General features: G+C 35.4%; 1 protein-coding gene across 2 annotated transcripts in view; it reads left to right on the forward strand.

Moving 5' to 3' along the window:
* Positions 1-27,969, forward strand: part of GRID2 (glutamate ionotropic receptor delta type subunit 2) — a 1,566,068-nt gene that overhangs the window by 981,156 nt on the left and 556,943 nt on the right. For both annotated transcript variants that reach the window (XM_030916966.1, XM_030916977.1), the window contains 2 exons: positions 7,282-7,443; positions 20,741-20,860. In XM_030916966.1, the coding sequence (XP_030772826.1) occupies positions 7,282-7,443; positions 20,741-20,860 (282 nt within the window). The remainder of the gene's footprint in view (positions 1-7,281; positions 7,444-20,740; positions 20,861-27,969) is intronic.

Genomic DNA, 27,969 nt, shown 5'->3' on the forward strand with positions numbered 1-27,969 from the left:
TCTCCAACAGACCTAGAGCTGAGGGTCCTGACTATTTGAAGGAAAACTATCAAACAGGAAGAACACCTATACCAAAACCCCATCAGTACGTCACCATCATCAAAGACCAGAGGCAGATAAAACCACGAAGATGGGGAAGAACCAGGGCAGAAAAGCTGGAAATTCAAGAAATAAGAGCGCATCTCCCCCTGCAAAGGAGCACAGCTCATCGCCAGCAACGGATTAAAGCTGGTCAGAGAATGACTTTGACGAGATGAGAGAAGAAGGCTTCAGTCCATCAAACTTCTCAGAGCTAAAGGAGGAATTACGTACCCAGCACAAAGAAACTAAAAATCTTGAAAAAAGAGTGGAAGAATTGATAGCTAGAATAATTAATGCAGAGAAGGTCATAAATGAAATGACAGAGATGAAAACCATGACACGAGAAATACGTGACAAATCCACAAGCTTCAGTAAACAACTCGATCAACTGAAAGAAAGAGTATCAGCGATTGAGGATCAAATGAATGAAATGAAGCGAGAAGAGAAACCAAAAGAAAAAAGAAGAAAAAGAAATGAACAAAGCCTGCAAGAAGTATGGCATTATGTAAAAAGACCAAATCTACATCTGATTGGGGTGCCTGAAAGTGAGGGGGAAAATGGAACCAAGTTGGAAAACACTCTTCAGGATATCATCCAGGAGAACTTCCCCAATCTAGTAGGGCAGGCCAACATTCAAATTCAGGAAATACAGAGAACACCACAAAGATATTCCTCGAGAAGAGCAACTCCAAGACACATAATTGCCAGACTCACCAAAGTTGAAATGAAGGAAAAAATCTTAAGGGCAGCCAGAGAGAAAGGTCGGGTTACCCACAAAGGGAAGCCCGTCAGACTAACAGCTGACCTCTCAGCAGAAACTCTACAAGCCAGAAGAGAGTGGGGGCCAATATTCAACGTTCTTAAATAAAAGAATTTTCAACCCAGAATTTCATATCCAGCCAAACTAAGTTTCATCAGTGAAGGAGAAATAAAATCCTTTACAGATAAGCAAATGCTTAGAGATTTTGTCACCACCAGGCCTGCCTTACAAGAGACCCTGAAGGAAGCCCTAAACATGGAAAGGAACAACCGGTACCAGCCATTGCAAAAACATGCCAAAATGTAAAGACCATCGAGGCTAGGAAGAAACTACATCAACTAACGAGCAAAATAACCAGTTAATATCATAATGACAGGATCAAGTTCACACATAACAATATTAACCTTAAATGTTAATGGCTATGTTAAAAGACACAGACTGGCAAACTGGATAAAGAGTCAAGACCCATCAGTCTGCTGTATTCAGGAGACCCATCTCACGTGCAGAGACATACATAGGCTCAAAATAAAGGGATGGAGGAAGATCTACCAAATAAATGGAGAACAAAAAAAAAGCAGGGGTTGCAATCCTAGTCTCTGATAAAATAGACTTTAAACCATCAAAGATCAAAAGAGACAAAGAAGGCCATTACATAATGGTAAAGGGATCAATTCAACAGGAAGAGATAACTATCCTAAATATATATGCACCCAATACAGGAGCATCCAAATTCATAAAGCAAGTCTTTAGAGACTTACAAAGAGACTTAGACTCCCATACAATCATAATGGGAGACTTCAACACCCCACTGTCAACATTAGACAGATCAACGAGACAGTAAGTTAACAAGGATATCCAGGAATTGAACTCATCTCTGCACCAAGCAGACATAATAGACATCTATAGAACTCTCCACCCCAAATCAACAGAATATACATTCTTCTCAGCACCACATCGCACTTATTCCAAAATTGACCACATAATTGGAAGTAAAGCACTCCTCAGCAAATGTACAAGAGCAGAAATTATAACAAACTGTCTCTCAGACCACAGTGCAATCAAAATAGAACTCAGGACAAAGAAACTCAATCAAAACTGCTCAACTACATGGAAACTGAACAACCTGCTCCTGAATGACTACTGGGTACATAACGAAATGAAGGCAGAAATAAAGATGTTCTTTGAAACCAATGAGAACAAAGATACAACATACCAGAATCTCTGGGATACATTTAAAGCAGTGTGTAGAGGGAAATTTATAGCACTAAATGCCCACAAGAGAAAACTGGAAAGATCTAAAATTGACACTCTAACATCACAATTCAAAGAACTGGAGAAGCAAGAGCAAACACATTCAAAAGCTAGCAGAAGGCAAGAAATAACTAAGATCAGAGCGGAACTGAATGAGATAGAGCACAAAAAACCCTCCAAAAAATCAATGAATCCAGGAGTTGGTTTTTTGAAAAAATCAACAAAATTGACAGACCGCTAACAAGACTAATAAAGAAGAAAAGAGAGAAGGATCAAATAGATGCAATAAAAAATGATAAAGGGGATATCACCACGGACCCCACAGAAATACTAACTACCATCAGAGAATACTATAAACACCTCTACGCAAATCAACTAGAAAATCTAGAAGAAATAGATAATTTCCTGGACACTTACACTCTTCCAAGACTAAACTAGGAAGAAGTTGAATCCCTGAATTGACCAATAGCAGGCTCTGAAATTGAGGCTATAATTAATAGCCTACCAACCAAAAAAAGTCCAGGACCAGATGGATTCACAGCTGAATTCTACCAGAGGTACAAGGAGGAGCTGGTACCATTCCTTCTGAAACTATTCCAATCAATAGAAAAAGAGGGAATCCTCCCTAACTCATTTTATGAGGCCAACATCATCCTGATACCAAAGCCTGGCAGAGACACAACAAAAAAAGAGAATTTTAGACCAATATCCCTGATGAACATCGATGCAAAAGTCCTCAATAAAATACTGGCAAACCGGATTCAGCAGCACATCCAAAAGCTTATCCACCATGATCAAGTGGGCTTCATCCCTGGGATGCAAGGCTCGTTCAACATTCGCAAATCAATAAACGTAATCCAGCATATAAACAGAACCAAAGACAAGAACCACATGATTATCTCAATAGATGCAGAAAAGGCTTTTGACAAAATTCAACAGCCCTTCATGCTAAAAACGCCCAATAAATTCGGTATTGATGGAACATACCTCAAAATAATAAGAGCTATTTATGACAAACCCACAGCCAATATCATACTGAATGGGCAATAACTGGAAGCATTCCCTTTGAAAACTGGCACAAGACAGGGATGCCCTCTCTCACCACTCCTATTCAACATAGTGTTGGAAGTTCTGGCTAGGGCAATCAGGCAAGAGAAAGAAATCAAGGGTATTCAGTTAGGAAAAGAAGAAGTCAAATTGTCCCTGTTTGCAGATGACATGATTGTATATTTAGAAAACCCCATTGTCTCAGCCCAAAATCTCCTTAAGCTGATAATAGCTTCAGCAAAGTCTCAGGATACAAAATTAATGTGCAAAAATCACAAGCATTCTTATACACCAGTTACAGACAAACAGAGAGCCAAATCATGAATGAACTTCCATTCACAATTGCTTCAAAGAGAATAAAATACCTAGGAATCCAGCTTACAAGGGATGTAAAGGACCTCTTCAAGGAGAACTACAAACCACTGCTCAGGGAAATGAAAGAGGACACTAACATATGGAAGAACATACCATGCTCATGGATAGGAAGAATCAATATCGTGAAAATGGCCATACTGCCCAAGGTTATTTATAGATTCAATGCCATCCCCATCAAGCTACCAATGAGTTTCTTCACAGAATTGGAAAAAACGGCTTTAAAGTTCATATGGAACCAAAAAAGAGCCCGTATTGCCAAGACAATCCCAAGTCATAAGAACAAAGCTGGAGGCATCACGCTACCTGACTTCAAACTATACTACAAGGCTACAGTAACCAAAACAGCATGGTACTGGTACCAAAGCAGAGATATAGACCAATGGAACAGAACAGAGTCCTCAGAAATAATGCCACACAGCTACAGCCATCTGATCTTTGACAAACCTGAGAGAAACAAGAAATGGGGAAAGGATTCCCTATTTAATAAATGGTGCTGGGAAAATTGGCTAGCCATAAGTAGAAAGCTGAAACTGGATCCTTTCCTTACTCCTTATACAAAAATTAATTCAAGATGGATTAGAGACTTAAATGTTAGACCTAATACCACAAAAACCCTAGAAGAAAACCTAGGTAGTACCATTCAGGACATAGGCATGGGCAAGGACTTCATGTCTAAAACACCAAAAGCAACTGGCAGCAAAAGCCAAAATTGACAAATGGGATCTCATTAATCTAAAGAGCTTCTGCACAGCAAAAGAAACTACCATCAGAGTGAACAGGCAACCTACAGAATGGGAGAAAATTTTTGCAATCTATTCATCTGACAAAGGGCTAATATCCAGAATCTACAAAGAACTCAAACAAATTTACAAGAAAAAAACAACCCCATCAAAAAGTGGGGAAAGGATATGAACAGACATTTCTCAAAAGAAGACATTCATACAGCCAACAGGCACATGAAAAAATGCTCATCATCACTGGCCATCAGAGAAATGCAAATCAAAACCACAATGAGATACCATCTCACACCAGTTAGAATGGTAATCATTAAAAAGTCAGGAAACAACAGGTGCTGGAGAGGATGTGGAGAAATAGGAACACTTTTACACTGTTGGTGGGATTGTAAACTAGTTCAACCATTATGGAAAACAGTATGGCGATTCCTCAAGGATCTAGAACTAGATGTACCATATGACCCAGCCATCCCACTACTGGGTATATACCCAAAGGATTATAAATCATGCTGCTATAAAGACACATGCACACGCATGTTTATTGCGGCAATATTCACAATAGCAAAGACTTGGAATCAACCCAAATGTCCATCTGTGACAGACTGGATTAAGAAAATGTGGCACATATACACCATGGAATATTATGCAGCCATAAAAAAGGATGAGTTTGCATCCTTTGTAGGGACATGGATGCAGCTGGAAACCATCATTCTTAGCAAACTATCACAAGAACAGAAAACCAAACCCCGCATGTTCTCACTCATAGGTGGGAACTGAACAATGACATCACTTGGACTCGGGAAGGGGAACATCACACATCGGGGCCTATCATGGGGAGCGGGGAGGGGAGAGGGATTGCATTGGGAGTTATACCTGATATAAATGACGAATTGATGGGTGCTGACGAGTTGATGGGTGCAGCACACCAACATGGCACAAGTATACATTTGTAACAAACCTGCATGTTATGCACATGTACCCTAGAACTTAAAGTATAATTTAAAAAAATAAAAATAAAAAAATAAATAAATAAAATTGACTTTCTTTTTTTCTCCTCTCTCCATTCTTTGTCTTCTTTTGCTTGACAACTGTTTATCAAAAACCAAATATGTGCTAGGCTTTAGGCTAAGTCTAAGAGAAATAAATCACAGGGAAAAATGGAAGAGAAAAGATATACAATATGATCCCCATCTAGGAGGAATTTATTTTTTGTGGAAAAGGTAGATCTTAAAAAAGATTTAGTATTCTGATATGTTTCAAAGACATGCACTGTGTGTTCCAGTAGATAAAAAGAGGTGGTCTTTGAACTAAATATTGAGAAATGTTAACTAGTTGGAGAAAGGTGAGGAGATAGCGAGGAATGCTTTCTCAACAATCTTAAATACATGTTCACCAAAGGGAAGAGTAAAATAAAGCTAGAGAAGGAAGAGGAAGTCAGGCAGTAGAACCAGGAGAGGTTAGGAAAGGCAAGACGGTTGTGTATTATTTTGATTTCCCTGGACGTGTATCTTTTATGTAATTTATATATTTTCCTTTTGGGTCTTTACTGCCTAATTCCAACCTGGATGTTGATTCATGGACTAGTTTTAGCTGTATAGCAGATTTCAGCCATTCTTTTGTAGTCTATCTACTAACTATTGGGCAAAGTGGGGAGTGGCTGGGCGGGGAGTGAAAATAGTCAGTCCTAACATGTCCTTATGAAAGACAAACTTGCATTGCACATAATGCATTGAGTGTTCAATGTCTCTTCAAAAAAGGCCTATAAGTATTATATATATAAAATGATACTTCACAAACACAAATGATTGAAGATTTACATGGTATGTAAAAGAAAACTCACAAGGCACTGTTAGGAAGTTCTTATTAAAAACTCTGCATAGCATCAGACTCTAATTGTCTCAATAGCCAGAGCTTAGTATCATCCTGTGATGCGGGTAGACTACTTTAAAAATTTCCTCCATGATTAAATATACCCCGAGGACAATCCATATACTCTTCCATATGTTCTTAGGAAAAACCGTAATAACAATATCCTTCTAAAAATCTGAAAAACACAAATGCTTTAAGATGGATTAATTTTCATCACTACATTGATTCCTCATTTTTTAAATTTTATATTGAGTTTTTCCTTCAGAGGAAATATAACATTAAGCAGCTTTTATTGACCTAGGATTCCTTTCGGTATTACATTTTCTGAATAATTTTAATAAAAATAAGCAGCTTCAATGATTAATCAATAGTATAAATAGTATCTCTAGCAAAACTTAATTGTAAGAATGCAGTTAACCTTAGCAAAAAATAAATGGCTATAATTTATTTTTCAATCTATGTAGAAAGAAGCTGATAACATGGTTGCCTTAGAAGAAGCAAGTGTTAATGTAAACACACATTCACAAACAGTTAATAGTTTATGATATTTTTGAAATCAATGAATTGCAATGCATGTGTACACCTGTATAATTTTGTATAGATCCTTGATCACTATAATATTTATAAATGGTCCTATTCTTTCATTATTTCCTTACAGAATCTCCATATACACAAACATACACACAGTTGACGGCTTCCTTTTTATGTACATATGACACTCATATATGAGATCAAGTTGATATTTTTCCATCTGAATAACTAGAATGCAAAAACTTAACATATTCAGAAAATGTATTATTCAGTTTGCCCTTCCAATCTTAAACCCTTAGATTCTTACCTCCTCAGAGAGAAATAAGGGCCAATGATTTTCTAAGGTCTAACACTAACAGCCTTATCTCTGTCAAAATTTCTTTCTTTCTTTTTTTAATATTCTCTTTCACACCAAAATAAGCTGAAAAAGCAATTGAGGCATACAATCAGACAAGACTTCATTCTCAATGACAAAATTGCCCAGGAAATGACAAAAGAAACCTTCTGCTTAATAACCCAGTAAACCAGCTATCTATGACATGAACAGAAGCAGTTGAGACAATTATTTTTTTTTCCTTATTCTTGATGACTGGTGTCAATGATTCTAATGATCACTTTCTAATATCTTTTCAGATTTCCAACCTTTACATATATGACACAGTGCTTCTGCTTGCTAATGCCTTTCATAAGAAGCTGGAAGACCGAAAGTGGCATAGCATGGCAAGTCTGTCATGTATCAGAAAGAACTCTAAGCCATGGCAGGGTGGGCGCTCCATGTTGGAGACCATCAAGAAGGTAACTTCTTAATTTTCATGTAAAAAGGATATGGTAAATAATTATTTGACATATTTTAGAAAAAGGGTTTCCTCTCTCATATTTCTGCCAATTCAAAGCGCAAAACAGTGTAATGGTGAAATACAATATTGAAAAAGGAAAAAGGTGAGAAAGTCATCAACATATAAAAAGGGGAGGCTTCCCTATTTATTTATAAGGGAATTTTATGCGAGTAAAAAAATGTATGGTTGAGATATACTGACTTGACTGCCACTAGCATTAGAGATACTGAAATTATTTTGATGCCTGTCACAAAGTACAAAAGACTTTTAAAAAACACATACCATCCACTAAAAAAATTAACAATAGACTCAATTAGCACTTTTCCAGTTAGATAATATACACGGTAAGAGATTGAATGTGATGGTCTTTAATTTATCTCATGATAAGGATAGAATTCATAAGCAGATAACATGTTGCAGCATTTGTGAACTATTTGGGGTAACTGATTGCATTATTCTTCTTCACTGTCAATGTGTTGCTTATCCCGGCTGTGAATCTGTTTGGCTTAGCTACCTGTTCCATTCCCAGAAGGCAGTTTATGTTGTTTAGCTCCTCTCAGTGGTATAAGCATTCTGCAGTTTATTAGACTCTTTGTCATGTCATCCTTCCTGACATTTTCCATTTGTCTTGCACAGCCTCTTGGATTTAAAATGAAATGATTAATAAAACAAACAAATTCTCCCATACCCTTTACACAAAGGAGACAGACATTTGGAAGCTTATATTTTTTATTTTATCCATCCTTTTTCTTTCTGCATTTATTTTCCTTTCTTCTCTGAAAACCAAAGAAAAATAGCTAGTCAAATGAAATATAAATGACCTTAAAAAGTCAGAGTAAAATATAAAAAATTAATACTAGAAGTAAGCTAGGAGTACAAAAACTAGAAGTAGAGGAAATAAATATTTTAAATAGAGAAGAGCCTGAATCTTTCTCTTGGTACTTGTATCAGTCCCTTTTCTGCTGTTCTAACTGCTTACCACAAATTGGAAAATGTATTAAAAAACAGAAGATTTTTCCTCATGGTTCTCAAGGCTGGGAAGTCTAAGACCGTGGCACCCACATCTGGAGAGGGTCATCTCATGGCAGAAGGGCATCACATGGTGAGCAGCTGCACAAGATAGAGCGAAAAAGGGGGCCAAGACTTCCTGGATAACTAATCCACTCCCATTATTGGACATTAATCTATTCATGAGGTGGCATCCTCATAACCTAATCACCTCAATGTCCCCATCCTTAATACCATTACAATAGCAAATAAGTTTCAATGTGAGTTTAGGAGGGGACACTAAAATCATAGTACTCCATCCCTGGACCCCCAAAACTCATGTCCTTCTTACATATAAAATATATTCATTCTATCCCTATAGTTCCAAAAGTCTTAACTTGTTTCAGCATTAACTCAAAAGTCCAAATTTCAAAGTCTCATTTAAATCAGATATGGGTGAGACTCACATGATTCATCATGACGCAAATTTCTTCCAGCTGTGAAACTATGAATTCAAAACTGATTATCTACTTCCAAAATGCAGTGGTGGGAGAGTCATAGGATAGACATTTCTATTCCAAAACAGAGAAATAGGCAAGAAAAGAACGACAACTGGTCCTAAGTAAGTCTAAAACCCAACACAAAAAATAACATTAAATCATAAAGTCGAGAAACAATATCCTTTTATTCCATGTCCTAATTTCTGGATCCACTAGGACAGGGATTGGGCCTGCAAGGCCTCAGGCAACCCTGTTCCCAGGGCTTTGATGGACTCAGCTTCTGCAGCTCTCACAGGTTGGAGTCACACACAGTTTTAGTCCTACAGTTCTGTGGTCTTAGGGATGGTCCCACTTCCATGGCTCCAGTAGTCATTGCCCTAATGGAAACTCTTTATGGCAAGTCCAACCCCACATTTTTACTCAACATTGTCTTAGTAGGGGCTCTCTGTGGTGGCTTCACTCTGGAGACAAGTCTCTGCCTAGGTCTTCATGCTTTTTGCGACATCCTTGGAAATCTTGGTGCAGGAACGCATAGCCACAGTTCTCACACTCTGTATGCCTGAAGATATAACACCATATTGATGCTGCCACAGCTTACCATTTGCACTCTACAGAGTGACAGCCCAAGCTTCACCTGGGTCCACTTGAGCCATAACTGGGGCAGCTGAAGAATGTTACACTGGAATGTGGGGAGAAGAGTTGCTAGGTGACCCTGGACAGGGAGCCTATGATGAGTGCCTTGGGCATATCCCCTGAAATCATTTTGCCTTCCTAGAGCTTGTGAGGGCAGCAGCAGCTTCAGAGATTTTTGAAATTCCTTTTAAATTCCTTTTAAATCTTTCTCCTATTGTCCTGATAAATAGCACATCGCTCCTTTGTAGCCATATTAATATCTTTAGCAAACACTACTTGACTGCACCCTTGGCATTCTCTCCTGAGAGTCTCACTTTGTCACCCAGGCTGGAGTGCAGTGGTGTGATCTAGGCTCATTGAAGCCTCCACCTGCTGAGTTCAGGCAATTCTCCTGCCCCAGCCTCCTGAATAGCTGGGAATACAGCCGCGTGCCACCACACCTGGCTAATTTGTTTTGTATTTTCAGTAGAAACAAGATTTCACTATGCTGGCCAGACTGGTCTCGATCTCCTGACTTCATGATCTGCCTGCCTTGGCCTCACAAAGTGCTGGAATTACAGGTGTGAGCCACCGCACCTAGCCCTGAACATACGTTTTCACTCTTTACATAGCCAGCCTGTAAGTTTTTCAAATGTTTTGTCTGCTTCTCTCTTAAATATAAAATCTATCTTTAAGTCATTTCTTTCTCTCAGATCTTACTACATACAGGTAAAAGTAACCAGGCAGAAGCCTGAATGCTCTGCCGTTTAGAAATTTCTTCAGCCAGATACTCTAGTTCATTGCCCCTAAGTTCTGCATTCTACAAAGTCCTAGAATATGGCCACAATTCAGCCAGGGTGTTTGTTACGTTGCAGCAAGGATGGCTTTCAATCCAGTTTCCAATACCCTGTTCCTCATTTTTGTCTGAGACCTCATCAGAATATCCTTTACTCTCCAGATTTTTATGAGTATTCTGGTCACAACAAATTAAACAAACTCTTAAGAAGATTCAGACTTTCTCTACAGCTCTCTCTTCCAAGCCCTCACTAGAATTGCCCTTAAAGCTCTACTCACAGCAGTACAGTTTTTTATTCCTAGTCTGATCCTTCAAATTCTTCAAGCCCCTACCTTTATGCAGTTCCAAAGTCACTTCCACATATTCAAGTATGTATTATAGCAACAGCTCCACTGATTGGTACCAGTTTTCTCTCTTGATTTGTTTCTGCTGCTAGAATACGATAGACTTTGTAATTTATTAAGAACAGAAATGTATTTGGCACACAGTTCTGGAACTGGGACATCCAAGCGCTCAGGGCTGGCATCTGATAAGGGTTATCCTAGGTGAAAGGACACCACTTGGCAAGCAAGTGCATGAGACAGAGACAAAAAGGGGACCAAACTCTTGTGACAATTAACCCACTACTACAATAACAGCATTATTCCATTCATGAAGGCGGAACTCTCATGACCTCAATCATCTCTTAAAGTTTCTACTTCTTAATACCATTACAATGGCAATTACATTTCAAGATGAGTTTTGGTGGGGATTTCAAACCATCGTAATGTTGTGTCTTCTTTGCCAAGGAAAATTTTAATGAGAATTTTGGCTGTTATCAACAAAAGTACTTGAGAATTAAATGTGTTGAATATATTGGCAGAGAAAGACTTTTCAACTGAAAAATGAGTAAGTCTAATCTAGCTTCAAGGTGTTGCCAAAATCTTCCAGCCTTATCTATGTAGAAAGCTGACAGGTATAAATCCAAGGGAGATTGTTGAACATGATTCTAATCCTGCCAATTTATTAATTCATGGTTTGGCTAGGATGCAGGAACCTGAATATATTTATTCTTCTGAAGCTTTCATACAAAGACAAAATAATAGATTAGGAGGTTGCTTAGGAAACACTTATTTAGTGAGAGGATCAGGAGGAAGGAAAGAGAGACACCATAATATGTCAATATTTCTCATGTAGAAATTTAATATATAAGATACTGCTATTAGAAAATTTATAACCCAAACAATTATTTAATACAATAATTATGACATTTTATTTTGTGGGACTATGTGTACATTTGTCCCTCTCAGCTTCTGCCCCAGTGTCACGTTTTAAAGAAATATATCCATTCTTTGTGTCAAGAAACTCAGTTTGAATAATATACATGATTGCAAGTGTTCAATTTTATATTTTTGTCTCATATTTCAAACTGACCTTAAAATGGATTTTTTTTAATGGTATTACTTTCTACATCATATGTGTGGTTTTGGTCACCTGTTTAGATGTCAGTGCTGATGATACTCCACACATCAAGTGAGAAAGAAAGTTCATTATTCACATAGAGACTCCCAGGAAGAGCAGAATGGCCCCAACCAGATTCAGGCTGGTTTGGGCAAAACAGAGGGAGTTGCCTGGGCCTTTTTGGTGACTAGAGGTTAGGGCTGGGAAAAGGTTTCCACTCATGTGGGCTGGAGATTTGAGAAGGTCAAGTTTCCCACAGGTATCAAATAAGTAGGTGCAGGATGGCGTGTCTTAATCAGACTGTACAGATGTGGGGTCAAAGAAAGGGAGGGTAAGGCTTAAAAAGAAGTCAGTAGCCAGCAACACAAATGAGGTCAGGTTCCTTATTACAATGGAAATAATCTAGTGATAAAAGTTTTAATTACATTCAAGTAAATACAAAATGCCTATATTAAGGGCATGCTACATACACATTACAAATCTGTGTGCTGCTGCACAAATTACAAGCAAGAAGAGAACAAGTTCCTATCCCTAATTTATGTTCTTATTATGGGGAATGAAACAAAAGAATTAAAAATAATGTCATTGACATAGTAGTGTAAATGTCTACTAATGGGCAAGGTTGCTGTTTCTCAGGTACTCTTGTGTACCTGAGCTTTATAATTTATTGTTTGAATTGGTAGAATAAGTGCCTCCTCATTTTTATTCTTTTTTAAAAATTAGTGGTTAATGCTTGCATGTTCATTTCTGCCAAATATTATCAGCAGCCCTGTGCCATTGTTATTTACATGGATGTTGTATAATATTTTTGAAGAAATTATAGTTTCAAAAATATTGAGTCTTTCCATCTATAACATGGCATCTATCCATATAGTCAGCTTTTTGTAACACTGATTAAAGATTTATAGTGTTCTTCACACATATTTTCATGGCATTTGTTTCTAAAATTTTATAGGATGTCTGTGTGTGCATGCGTGTGTGTGTGTGCATGTGCGTGTGTGTGTGCATGCTATCATAAATGAGATATGTTCCATTAGATTTTCAAACTAGTTATTGTAGGTGTTAAAGGAAGATATTGATGTTTCATATATTTTATGACTGACCTGATCAACTTTCCAAGCTTATTTACTGGTTCTCTTGTATTTTTTAAATACAGATTGATATCGTTGTCAAATAAAATTAATCACTCCAGTTCTATTACTGTATGTATTGACATAGACCTAAAAAGCAGCATGCAACAAGTATACTCTTAAACACATCAGGGGCATTATCTAAAAAGAGGATTTTTTAAAATTTTGTAAAGAAAGTATTCTTCTATTTTTGTTTTACTATATTATGCACTTAAGTTCTTTTACATTTTTATTAGTAACTTATGCAGTTATAGAGTAGCAAGTCACAATAAAGTTAATCTAACCTTTTTACTCCATGTTTAGGTATAGAAAATTAAATGATGTACTAAGTGTTGCATAGCTAACTAGCTTTAAATACCAGGTTTTTTGGTTTCTAATTTGGTGTCTGTATACCGTGCCATTTACCATTTTTGTTGTTCATGGCAATCATTTTTGTTCACTCTTGTCAAAGTCACTTGGCTAAACACGCACACCAAGAGATTACGGGAATAAACACCCTCGGTTAATATTAAATAAACCAGATTTAAGTTTTAATATGGCTTGTTTTCCAATTTTTAGTTTATTATGAGAAGCTATATTGTTGTAGCCTCTCATGAAAACTGTATTTATATATTGGGAAAGGGTTTTCATGTTGTATAATTAAATTTGTTAGTGTTATATAACCTAGAGCAAGCTTTCAAACTTTTTAAACTGTATAAATACAATCAATAAATTTCAGCTGCTAAGGAAAAGAGTAGGAGAGGATTTCCACAGACTCCCACCACAATCAGTTCTTAGAACTACAATTTGAAAACCACTCCCCTGGGATATTTAGAAATCAATTTACCCAGTGTGGATCTACCTTCTTGGAATAGTGCCATGTCATTGCAACACGAGTAGCCTGTTTTTATTTACAGAAGTCTACTATATTTAAATAGAAATCATTTTTCATTCTTTTCTTAGTGCTAATATTTTTAATACTGAAACAGTTTCCAAGAGGGCACTTCATTCATGTATTCATCACTCTTTTAACAGGTATTTATCGAATGTCTATACTGTAGAATGTTCTGTGCAAATTCTTTTATGGGTTAACCCCCCCCCCAAAAAAAAGAGGAAATTTAGAGACCAGTAGTGAATATTGACTGACTATACAAAGAGCTACACTCTAAGGCTGGAAACAACAAAAGGACCCAAATGTGGTAAATATAGGATATGGTAGAATCTTAGAGAAGAGTGTGATGTGCTGTGGTCACACACTGAGATAGTTGCTTCACAGCCAAGAAAGACATCTGAGCCTCTGTTCAGGAATTGCCATGAACAGAAATTGCTACACCCTCTTTCTAGGGGCAGCATGGATCCAATGAACAGTCATTACAAAACTAGAAATGTCTAAATTCCTTTCTTCAAGGGACAAGTCTGAAGGGTTATCTATAGACTGGTCCATTGGATGACTTAAACTGGTATTGTATTTGCCTCAGGCTTTCATTTCTTTCTCTGTCTAGTCCCTCTTCCCTCACTCCATTGCGAGTGCTCTCTCAATAGCACTTCAAATAAACCTCCTGCATACAAGCAAATCTCCATCTCAGACCTGTTTCCTTGAGAACACAACTTAGAAAATAGATTAGAAAGATTTGCATGGAACTGATAGCATCTTAATGGAAATTTGAAAACTAGCAGGCTTAGGATATATAAAGCTATGGAAGGAGGATATTTCAGGTGGTAGAATGCTGTAGCTGACATATCTATTAGAATAAATCATTTGTACAGTGACAAAAGTTGATTAATTTACCAGAGTGCAGAGAACACATAAAATTGTTTTGACTGGAAAGTGATTTAGGAAAAAAATTATTTTGTGGGTAAATGTAAGACACTAAATAATTTTTGGATAAAATCAGACCTGAATGTTAGAAAGAACACCTTTACCTCTTTCAAGTTTTTTAAAAACTAAGAAAAATCTTAGATTCAAAATTATGTGATTGCATATAAAATCACTGACCATTTTCTGTGTATTCTATATTAGTAAGTGAACTAAAATTTAATAGGTCCTTAAATCAAATTCTTTTGCATTGTCTTAATTGATCAATTTCTGTTAAAAGTTTTGTAATTGTTTTTAATATGGAATGTGGGAAAATAGAAAATATCAGTTTATGCAATATTTCAAATATTTAAGTACCAGTACATTTTCTCATATTGATATATGTTGAGCCCAGCATATATCAATATGATATCTGATAGTTATCTTGATATATGTTGATACCTCAAAGAGTATTTTTTGAACTGATAAAAATACTGAAATTATGCCAATTCTGACATAGTAATTTATTCATTCAACAAATATTTATTGAATACTACCATATGTTGTACTACAAGATCAGAGAATAAGGAAGGAAAATAGAAATATCAAAAGCAATTACAAGCATGATTTGTTCTACAAAAGGGTAAATACCAACTGTTATAGAAATATGTCATGGCAGGGCCTACGTAGGCCTGAGAGTGATAGATAAGTGGAAATGTTTAGGCTAAGAAAGGAAAATTAAGAGTATTCCAGGAAAGGAGAAGGAAGAATGTTTCACACAAATGAAATAGAATGTTTCCAGGCTTGTAGGAAATAGAGCTTAACACACCGAAGCATCTGAAATAAGCCCAAGGCAGCCAGAATAGAGACAGAATAGAGACATGGTTTCTAATTAGCTAAAAGGGGGAAAGACCACCAAGGGTTTGATAAATGATGTTGAAATTTCCAAACGTTATTCTTTATTCAAGGAATAATGTGACACTGAAGGTTTTTTTTTTTTTTTTTTTTTTTTTGAGATGGAGTCTCGCTCTGTCATCCAGGCTGGAATGCAGTGGCGTGATCTCAGCTCACTGTAACCTCTGCCTCCTGGGTTCAAGTGATTCTCCTGCCTCAGCCTCTTGAGTAGCTGGGATTACAGGCACGCACCACCACACCCAGCGAGTTTTCGTATTTTTAGTAGAGACAGGGTTTCACCATGTCGGGCAGAGTGGTCTCAAACTCCTGACCTCAGGTGATCCACCTGTCTCAGCCTTCCAAAGTGCTGTAATTACAGGTGTAAGCCACCACATCCAGCCGACACTGAAGTATTTTAAACGGGGTGCTGATAAAATCAGATTATCCCATGCCTGCCAAGTAGAGAATTCTGCAACTGCAGTTGAACCAGACTGACTGCATGACAGAACACCAATGAAGAGGCTAATCCTCTTACTTAGAGAAGACCCGGTTAGGGTATGGGCCATGGTATGGATGGAAGTAGATATCCTTGAGGATATTTACAGGATTGAAATAACGTTTGGTGATTTAACATAAGTATGTGAGGAAGATAAAGATTAAAATAATAATTCCTAGGTTAATGGTTGGGACAAAATGAGCTCTAGTAAGTTGTCATGTTTGGTTTTGTGGGATTTTTAAAAGTCTGCATACTTAAAGAAATGGAGACATTACTTTTTGTGTAAAGCATTATGTATCATTTAGAATTTAGAAATCCGAAGGAAAGAGAGAGAATTTAGGAAAACATAATCTGGTTTACCACAAACAATATTGTCTTGAAATATAAGGTAGCCTTTTTACAAAAATGTGTACAAATAAACTTTTTGTCATAGGGGATTTAAAAACTGCCATCCATGCTCTTGGAATAGACCTCTTGTCGATTTACCAAGATACACTCCAGCTTCAGGTCATTTTAATCATAAAGTAGGTAAAGTGGAATAGATTTAATTTAATTCAATTCAACATGCACTCTGAGCAATTCACTATGATATAATATGTTATATTGAACACACAGTTTACATAGTCCAGAGGAAAAAAATATGAGACACAAGATGAAGTTTTCAGTTTGGGTTCCGCAGTTAACTGGTTGACTAGGCCTAAGGCTCCCCTAAGATGGAGACAGCATGATCACAATGCTTGTAACTTCCTGTTTACTTCTCAGCTAGCTGTGAGTTTCTACTATGAATGACTATTTGAGTGTATATGTCTATATGCAAATATATGTATATATACACACACATAATGTTACATGGCAACTCAAATTTTCCTAGATATTTCACATAAATTAGGTTCTTTGTATTTGTCTTTTTTGTTTTACATCTTGTATCTTAATTTCTGTTTATCCATAAAAATATTTCTTTGTTGGGTAGAAAATGTGGCATTTTTCTTGTTAGGAGTTTTTCTCTCTGAACCTGATGCTGATGAAACATGAAGGCATCAGGGCTCCCTACTGAGTCTGGCACCTCCCAGAGTGTTCACTGCCTTGCTGGGCCCATGCTTATTATAACAGATTATCCTTGGTTCCCACCCACATCTGCAGGTTACAAGGAACTTAGGAATAAGTATAAGGAAATTAGGCAAGTATGATAAATATTTGATGTCCCACGTGATCCTCCAAAAGTAATTCTTAAGTTCCTTTGTCATTTCCAGTGTAGGAAAAGATCCTTCTTCATCATAAACAGAATGACATAAAGTCTCTGTAATTTTTTTTTTTTTTTACCTTTTCCCCAACCTTTCCTAGCCATAGGGGAATAATACATTTTGCCTTTTAGAAACTCATTGTCCAGTGGTAAATTATTCCCAACCTCTGATTCTCCTCTTTTAATTTTTCTACTCTTTGCCCTCAATATTTGATGTCTGCTGGTATTTATATATCAAGTGGATGGATGAAATTAAAACAAATTTTATTTCATACTTTTAAACAGGTTTACTCTGGCAGCAATTTTTACTGCCAATTTAAAGGACATTTAGAAATTATTTGTATGTGTTATTCATACTACCAATGTCCCATTAGCTTATATTATTGAAAATCTGCTGCATCACCAAGAGATAAAAAAATACAACCATGCATGCACAAAAATAATGACCATTCATTACCCCTTGACCAGCACACATTTTCACCAAGGCTCTGTTTTCAAGGTTAATTTGAGCATAGATAGAAAAAAGCTTTAAAGCGCTGGAATTTTCTATGGCAATCAAAAATCAGAGAGGTTAGGTCTGGGTGATATAACAATAGGTTTTAGTTAAAAGGTTTACTTGCTTGAAATACTGACCTCTCCGTCATCCCTGACATCTTCATGAGGGAAGGTTTCATTGATTTTACATGCCAACAGCTCATTAGGAATATAGCATAAGGAAAATAAATTACAAAGTCAAAAAGTTGAGCAAGGTAAGTAAACGCTGTAGCAAACTCAATGCAAGTTCCCCGATTTATTGTTTTCTGTACCTTTTTCAAGTAACTTAAGTCATTCAGTGGAAGATAAAGTAAGGGATAAAGGCATGACCTGGAGTGGCCACGTGGATATTGATTGAGAATAATAACACAACACCAGATTAGTCTAGTGCTCAAATGTGTAAACATTTTAGAGTTATGGTAGTTTTTATGTAGCAATCATGTTGATATATGATATATTTTTCCTAGAAATAAGCTACTAAAACAGAAATTTAAGATTCTGATATAATTAGAAGATATTATTCAGGTAGATGTGTGGTTATGGACAAGAAAAACCTTTATAAAATATTCTGAATACAAGTAGAACTTTTTGTAATAATATAAGCTATACTTGTCAATCAAATTCCTACAGTATTTGTCATTTGGAGATACTAATGATAATAAGATGCACTGCACTTCAGTCTTTAAAATATAATTGGATATTTTGAGATATTAATAGTGAGCGCAGACTGGAATAGATTGGCAAAAATCAGATACATTGCCCTTATCAAAAATACAGGCAAGCAAAGGGCGCAAAGCAGAAAAAGTAGGAGACATTCTGCATGGTTCCCCAGGTTCTTTCTTCCCACACTGGAAATGCTGATTCTATCTCCAAGGAGGGTTTCATAGGTTTACTTCTCACCACAGGGAGGATTTACATTATGAAACATTTCCATTTTTACCCTAAAAAATATAAAGCTTCAGGACATTTTCTGAGGAGCCACAAACCATTAATCCATAGATCTTGGGTTTATTTACTACAGTATTTCTTTAGCCTGGGATATCCTGCTAAGGGATTTCCCACCTAGTAAATATTACTAGTCTATTTACCTGGAGTTCCAGTGGTCAGGGAAATTAGACCCAACCTTCACCCTCAGTTGCTGCCCTGTCCACACACCAGGGAAAGGAATGAATACATTCTAGACCAGCTGCTTTAACTTTTTCCTCCCCAAACTAACCAAGGAAATGTAACTGAGTTGACATTTGCAAAAATATTTTCCAAAGCCATCTAAATATTTAAGCATATAATAATTTTTGGCAAACCCAGTGAATTTTAACTAAAAAACAAGATTATGCCAACAATTTCTATATGAACTAAAAAACCTTCAGAAATAAAGAATTAAGTTACAGTGGAAGTAATGATGATAGTAATAATAGTATTTAAGCTCTCACCACATGTCAAGAACTTTTCAGTATTCTGTACATGAATTGTAAGAGTCAGAATAATCTAATGTAGGCACTATTATTTTCCCATTTAACAGATCTAGTGATTGAGGCATAAATGAAATGGCTTAGCCTGGTTTACACAGCTAGTAGATCCTGAAGCCATTCGTGAAACCCAGGAAGTGTGACCTATCTTCTTGACTGCTAAATCATATATGAAAAGAATATTGACATATCAAATCCACTAGGATTTTTATTAATAAAACTAGACAATAGTTTGGCTGATTAGGGAATAATAGTGAAGAATTAATTTTGTTGATTATTACTGTTATAAAAATACAATAGATTAAATATTAAAATTAGTGATTCAAGTAGGAAAACATCAATCAAAAATAGTTTATTGAATTCATCATGAACTTTGCATCAGGTGATTGGGCTACAAGGCACAGATGGAGTAGAAGGAAAAGCAAGCAGCATAATATTAATACCAGATGGAAAAGATTGGAAACAGAGTTGCAGGTTATGTCAAGTGAGATATATTTAAATACCAGCATCTTAGAGGTGATAATTAAAACAATTTACAAAACTGAGATCATTTGTTTTCTAAATAAATGTCATTACCAGGCCAAAATTTTAAGTTAGACATATTTTAGCGTTGAAGTGACTGGGAGTGTGATTTTCATTGGTAAAATCCTAAATAATACGAAGACTGATAAACTAAACTGAGAAAAGAATGATAAACAAGAAAGAGAGAAATATGACCTACATTGCCATCTGTTGGATAAATGAACATCTGTCATGTTGAATGAAAGATGAAGCTTGGAACTCCCAGTGAATCTCAACAGCCAGCACTACCCGTTAAAAGCAAAAACAGATTTCAAGCCTAATTTAGCTTTCTTTTATTTTTGATTTGGAAAATATATTTAAAGAAGGTGCAAAATAATAAGCCTCTAATAATCTAGAAACCATGGATTTTAAGATCCCCAGGTATAATTTTAGATCAAATTTGAATGGAATTGTGCTAGAACAAAGAAGATTGTTGATATCTATCTTAAATAGATTTTATGCACTACAGAAGCATCTTGTTTTGTGACTAATGGATCCATTCAAGTCACAAGGTATGGTGGCAAAAACTTGAGCCTGAAATTTAGTCTGAGCTCTACCATGGTTTCATTTTGAGAAGTCACTTGACTTTTGGGGTCTGAATTTCTGTTTTTATGAAAAATAGATGAGGTTGGATTAAGGAATTTCCAAAGTTAGTTCAACTGTACTCCTGTTATGCTGTGTACCTATTTTAAAAAGCAGTCTGTTAAAATTGCATACTTTAAGTATTATTTCATAGATAGAAGTAGAGTTCCTAGAACTTCCTTTTATGTTTATTTATTTATTTTTACTTCTGAAATTTTACATCAGTATCTGTTCTCTCCCTTAGGGTGGAGTTAGTGGGCTGACTGGAGAGCTAGAATTTGGAGAAAATGGAGGCAATCCCAATGTCCATTTTGAAATCCTTGGAACCAACTATGGAGAAGAGCTTGGCAGAGGTGTTCGCAAAGTAAGATAAGACACGCTGATTAATATGCTTTCTCCTGTTCTATGGTTTTGCTTGATTGTTTTCCATGCAATATGATCACAGTACCCATTAAAGTCAATATTGTAGTTTGAAAGAGAAAGCAGGGTTGGGGGGAAATTAGGCATTGGAATGACTTTAAATATTTATTTACCAGAAGTATTAAGCAAGAAATTCAATTTCTGACTTAGAATAATGTAAAGGAAAAAAAGTAATCTGAATCTTGCCTAGGGAAATAGCATTATCTTTCATTTGTTATAATAATAATTTTTATAAAATAGTAAATTTAATATTTATACAATTTGTAGCTGCTTGATTTTTAACTTGCATCATGTACAAAATGAGAATAAGAGCTTGGATAAATTTCATATAGTAAGACAGAAAGTCTACTGCAAGATGTGACATTACAATATCTTACCTTCTGTGTGGTCATGCAATATGAAGAAAATAGTTTGCAGAAAATGAACTCTTGTTGTATATTACTTATCACATGTAAGAAGAAGATGAGTGCCAATAGTGGTGTTTCATGAAATGCTGGAACAATAACTTTCTCAAGGAGAAATACAAACACACTTATATAAATGATGTTTTTATACACACACACACATATGTGTCTCATATATATGATTTGGATTTGCTGTATATATGTAGCAAATATGCATGTATATTTATATATATAGCAAATATATATACAGCAAATCCAAGTCATGTATATATATACACACACATGCACACATATATATATATACACACACACATATATGTGTATATATATACACATATATTTGGTAGGGAAATATATCAAATCATATATATATATATTTGGTAAGGAAAAACCTAACATAATTGAGTGTATAAGCAGAGCTGGTAACCATAAATTTCTAACTGTCTAAAGTTGACTGCATTAAGGGTAAGAGGTTCTTCAGTAGGTATTTAATGCTGAGATGTAAGATGCAAAACAACCTAGACAGAATGAAGTGAGGAGTTATTAGCAATACAAATTTCTCAATAAATTCATGCTAATGTGGATGAAACTATCTTGATGCATTTTAAATTTTTGTTTTATAATGAATAATATGAAATATATAGAAAACTGCATAAAACTCAAAGTTTAGTGAATTATTTTAAAGGAAAGAACTATTACTATGGTCAACAAATATAAAATAGCCAGGATTCTCAACACTCCCATATGCTTCTCTCTGATTACAGTCAGACCATCCTTATCCATAGTGTAATATTTAGACTGATTTTTATGATGCTAATTTATTTGCATTTAAAATATATTTTTATCACCTGTGTTTACATCCTTATATAATTGTTTTGTCAATGTCTCAACTTATGAATGGTCTCAAGAATGCATATATCCTTTTTTTCTTGCTTCTTGTGTTCAACAGTATGTTTATGTTATTGATCCTTGTTACTTGGAGTGGCAGTTTATTCATTTATATTGCTGTATTGTTTTCTATTGTATGGATGTGTCCCAAACCACTACAGTTTCCATTTTTAGACTGCTGTAAGCTGCTGTTACAAAAATTCTTGGATATGCATCTTGGATACTTTCATGCTTGTAGGTGTATTTCTGTAGATTTTGTATCCAGAGGTAGAACTGCTGCAATACAAGAAACCATATCTTGAACTTTTACCATATAACATCAAACCCATTTTCATAGTAATTTACTAATTTACATACCACCAGCAGTGCAGGCATTGCCCCACATTCTAATCAAATCTTGAATGTGTAAGACTTAAAATTGTATTAACTTATTGGGTGTATATAATGATATATCCTCATGATTTCCATTTACATTTCCCTGATTATGAAAATGTCTGCATCTTTTCCTACATATTTAGGCTCTTCAGATGTTTCTGAGTTAATTGCTCATTTACTTTTTTTTTTTTTTGGCTATTTTTTGGAGGGAGTGTCTTTTGCTTTTTATAGTTGATTCTAGAAGTTATGTATATATTCTGAATTTGAGTGTTTTATCATTTAATGTTTTGTCAGTTTTGTTTTCCTCTCTGTGGATTTTATTTCGATGCCATTTATAATATCTTTAAATTTAGGAGAGCTATGAATTTTCGTCCTTATTATTATTGCTGTTCAGCATTATCTAAGAAATTACTCCCTATCCCCCAGAGTCATGAAGCTATTATGCTCAATTATGTTCCAGGGGTTTTATAGTTTTGCCTTTCAAATTAATGTCTTTTATCTATCTAGGAGATTTTTTTTATATATGAGGTGAGAAAAAAGTAAAATTTTACTCTTCAATACTCTTCATTTGTTTTATTGAGATATAATTTAAGTGCACAATGACTTAGAGTAATCGCATTCGCCAGTTTAACCACTAACAAGGTCATGTTACAGAATGTTTCTGTCACTCAGAAAGTGCAATTATTCCTGTTTTTATTCTGAGAAGCACGGACAGTTTGCTTGGTCTGAAAGTTTACATAAATGGATAATTAGTATTTACACATTTGTGTCTTTTTTCTCTCAACATTTAAGGTACATTCTTATTTTCATGTGTCAATAATTTTGCTCGTTTGTCTTTTAATTTATATTGCTGAGTGGTATTATAGTCTATGAATGTAATATGGTATCTTCTAAAATGTCATTTTCTGTTTGCTGCTGTGTATACAAATAATATCAATATTTATTGATGTTATATCCAGCACTCTTGCTCAGACCTCTAATTCTGATAATTTATCTGTAGATTCTCATGAATTTTCTGCAAATTGTGTTGTCATTTGCAATTAATAAGAGTTTTTGTCTCTTCTTTTGTTATTTTACACCTTCTAAGGATGATATTGAATGGAAATAACAATAGTAGGTATTTTTGGATCGTTATCAATCTCAGAGAAAAAACATTCAACACTATACCACTATACTACTATATATTTATATATTTATAATTAACTTAGATCAGTTTAAGGAAGCTCCAGACATTCCTGGGATATTTTTATATAGAATTATTTATACATATATAAAATTATAATTATGCTTATGTTTACATAATATTATTTGATTTGCTACCACCTTGCATAAGGGTTTTATATTGATACTTATGAATGAGGTCGCCTAAAGCTGTCCTTTCTGTTGGATTTTGATGCTAAGGTATGCTGGCCTAATTTAAATGAGCTAGTAAGGTGAAGCATCGAGAATCGTGTTAGTACATCACAAGAAGTTGTGGTTAATTTTCATTAATGAGTGAAATTGTTAGTAGAGGAGTAATGCCATATGTTTATAGCAACACTAGAAAAGTAAAAAAAAAAAAAAAAAAAAAAAAGTGAATATTTTGGGTAGTAATTAAATGGCTTTGTGAAGTTTTTGGGAGAGATTTTTTACAATGTAAGAGATTTGAGTATATTTGAATGCTCACAGACCAAGCCAGTAGTGAAGAAGAAAATGAAGATATAGGAAAGAAAGGTGATCATTGATAGAGAAACAGTAGGGGAAAAGAGAGAATTGGATCAAGAATTAGACGGAGTTCTTAACCGTAGACACGGGAAACATTATTTTCCAGAGTGCTGAGGGGTGGGGGTAAGAAAAGAATGCTGTGTTTGCGAGCAAGTCTTTATGTTTGATGTTAGGAAGTTAAGATAATTGTTAAGAAATAGTCTTTTCGGCCGGGCGCGGTGGCTCAAGCCTGTAATCCCAGCACTTTGGGAGGCCGAGATGGGCGGATCACGAGGTCAGGAGATCGAGACCATCCTGGCTAACACGGTGAAACCCCGTCTCTACTAAAAAATACAAAAAACTAGCCGGGCGAGGTGGCGGGCGCCTGTAGTCCCAGCTACTCGGGAGGCTGAGGCAGGAGAATGGCGTAAACCCGGGAGGCGGAGCTTGCAGTGAGCTGAGATCTGGTCACTGCACTCCAGCCCGGGCGACAGAGCGAGACACCGTCTCAAAAAAAAAAAAAAAAAAAGAGAGAAAAAGAAAAGAAATAGTCTTTTCTTGGAGAAGTAGGAGGCAAGATTATCTTCTAATTGGGAAAATGTAGCAGAAGGCATTGGCAATAGTGAGACTGGAGGTTTAACGACAGTGGAGAAGTTTCGAAATAGCTGCTATGGCAAACAGGAGAGGTGACTAGGGAATATTGAAGAAATGCCAGGCAGGGCTATTGGCTCACATGAGGCTGGAGATCAAGAAATCACTGTGGTACTAATCTACACGGTTGTGTATGTTTGTCCAGCAGCATTGAGCAGACAGAATAAATTTAAATTAATGTAGACTTAACGCTTCATCAGGTTATTTTTGTTTTGGGTTGTGTTGCTTTGTGTTTGATAGCAGTACAACGAGGCAGTGAGGTTAAGAACATTGACAAGGCGATGGTTGGAGTGACAAAGCATAAAATCTAAACTGAACATGAATGGCAATGAAAAAAGGAAGAGTCTGTATAACAGAAACAAAGTATGGCTAAGAGGTTACTGTGTCTTCAGCACATCTGAAGAGCTTGTATATTAATATGGATGAAATGAGAGAGCTTCAGAGCCCGAAATTATGGTTGGGGAGGGAGATAACTGAATTCATAATCCCAAGGCTGAGTAGGTTCTAGGCACCCATCATGGGATGTTTATGAGGGTGGCAGAGGAGAGCTTCATTGAGCCTTCTAAAATCAGTGCCATTTAACCAAGTTCTGAGGTCAGTATAGCTGCTTCAACTTGCTCTGAATTCAGAGTCTGTAATGGTTAAATCTCTGCCACTAAAATGATAGTGAATCATACACATTAGATTACATCTACTTTGTCTTTAAGTAATAACTCCTGTAATTATTTCATTGTTAATGTTCCTATGCCCCAACTCCCAAACTGGGCTGAAACGCTCCTGTGAGCTGGCACTATAGAGGTATTGTGAAAGGCACTATAAATATTTACTCTATGGTGCCTTGTATACCTTTGACACTTGAAAATTTTTTTGCGTTGTTTTAAAAATTTAAGCATTCTTAATTTTGAAATTTTTATTTTTATAACTCAATTATTTTTCTACTAAGCTGCCATTTGATTACTACTTTTTTTTTTTTTAACTCCAGATCTAGCGCTCAAATAATTTAAAAAGTATTATGGACTAATTCGTAGCTTGCCAGCTCATTTTATAAATGAGGCGGTTCCTTTGCATAGGTATTAACACATATAATAATGCGTTCAAAGATACTTATCAAAGGAAAATAACACCACACAAATAATTGCAGTATAGATTTACCAGATGTGTGTCCAAAATGAAGGTTCCACTCCCAGTTTCTCCATGTCTCAAAAGGAGTGAATGGTTTTCCAGTGGACCAACTGTCAAGTTGTCAGTGTTGATTCTGCTGCCAGTGGCTCAGTGTATACAAAGCCTGCAGCCTTATCACCTCAAGCAGGGGTACTGTCAGGTCTCATAAACTAAACAGGGTTGTGTCTGCTCAGTGTTCGAATGTGTGATGTACCAAGGATTCATAGTCCCAACTTTTGGGCTAGTCTCTGCTCTCTTGGCATTGTATGAATGATGGTTTCTTTTTTTTTAATTTGGTGAGAATGTGCAAGGGATTATTGAATTCTCATTGATGTTCATCTAAATTAAGGACTTTCTTACTTTGATAATTTTTACATGTTCTTTTTCTTTGTCATAAGGTGGTACTTATTTAGTAGATGGTATATCAACATGTTAGCACATTGTATATACCCTTGAAGATAAATTCAGGTAAAACTCAAAGTCAAATTTTGAAATCGTTAAGGTTTTCTATACCGTTAAATTTTGCCCAAGATTGTGGTTATTTCTGTTTCTGTTAATCACTATATAGAATTTCTAAAAAAAAAAAAAACAATTTGAGTAAAAGTTATTATAAGAAGACACGAAAAGTAAAGATTGAAGTAAATAACTCTACATTTAAGGAATCAATACATGTTTTTCATTAGAAGAGTTTTACGTAATGTTGTTTGCTTATTTGTCTGATTTTTCTTTGTTTTGTTAAGTTTGCCAGGGCTGCTCACATATTATTGTAGACTGAATTCCAGTATTAAAATTTAATACTCTAGACTTAATGTCTTTGAACTTCATCACAAACAGGGAATAAAGCTAGGAAAAGCTGATTAAAGCTGGTTTCACAACCAATCTTAATTGTATTGTAATGCTTAGTATCTTCATAAAAGTGTTTTCTCATAAGTTGGTGAAATAAGATGATACGGCAGAGATATTTTAGCTCCTAGGTACAGTGGTTTCTCAGATATACTTAGAAATTTTATTCAGGTTCTCCAGCTTTAAATTCACAAAGTCTACAACTTTGTGTTCTTGGGCAAACCTAATGTACTGCTTTGCAAAGGATATTATATTATATAATATATTAAATAATTAAATAATATATAATCTATTAAAAATACACCAATTTTTAATGGACTAAATCTTTAATTGCTTTGTACTTATAAGGAGGAGGGAACACCTCTGCTTTCAAATAGCCAATGATTAAATATTGCACTTGTATTCAGCATTTTATTTGTATTCTGATTCTGGAATATCTAAAATGACATTTATGTTTTGGTAATACCCTGTTTTATGTTTTCTTAAAGCACTTTTTGCAAACTGATATTATATCAGTCTTTCTAATATAAAACCCAGTTGTAATTTGAGCCCATAATTGGAAAATCTGCCATAGTTATTTACTGTCATAGTTCTAACGATGAATTCATGTCTTGGAAGTTTTATATAATAGAATCTAGAAAATATTGTGAATTGACAACATAATTATACATATAACTCTCTTCTATGTGTATATGTAAATCTAATTAACTTACTTTTTTATAATTTGTCTTTCCCGTTACAATGTTACTTCATGAGACAAGAACTGTGTTTTCTGTTGTATTCCTAATGAATGGCATATAATAGATGCTTGTTAAGTATTTAATGAATGAACTAATGAATACATGTGCATACTGATGTAAGAATCCATAAGATTATTCTCTGAATTGGTAAGTTTAGCAACTTTATCTTTCTTTCATTTACGTGAAACATAATTATTTGCATTTAAATTAACTAGAATGTTAGTGGGTGTTACACTCTTTATCCTCCATTCCTATCGGAGTTGGGCACTGGATCACCAAAAGTATAAACAATGATTTTAATGGTTAAG

The sequence above is a fragment of the Rhinopithecus roxellana genome, chromosome 2 (assembly GCF_007565055.1).
Source record: "Rhinopithecus roxellana isolate Shanxi Qingling chromosome 2, ASM756505v1, whole genome shotgun sequence".
NCBI lineage: Eukaryota > Metazoa > Chordata > Mammalia > Primates > Cercopithecidae > Rhinopithecus > Rhinopithecus roxellana.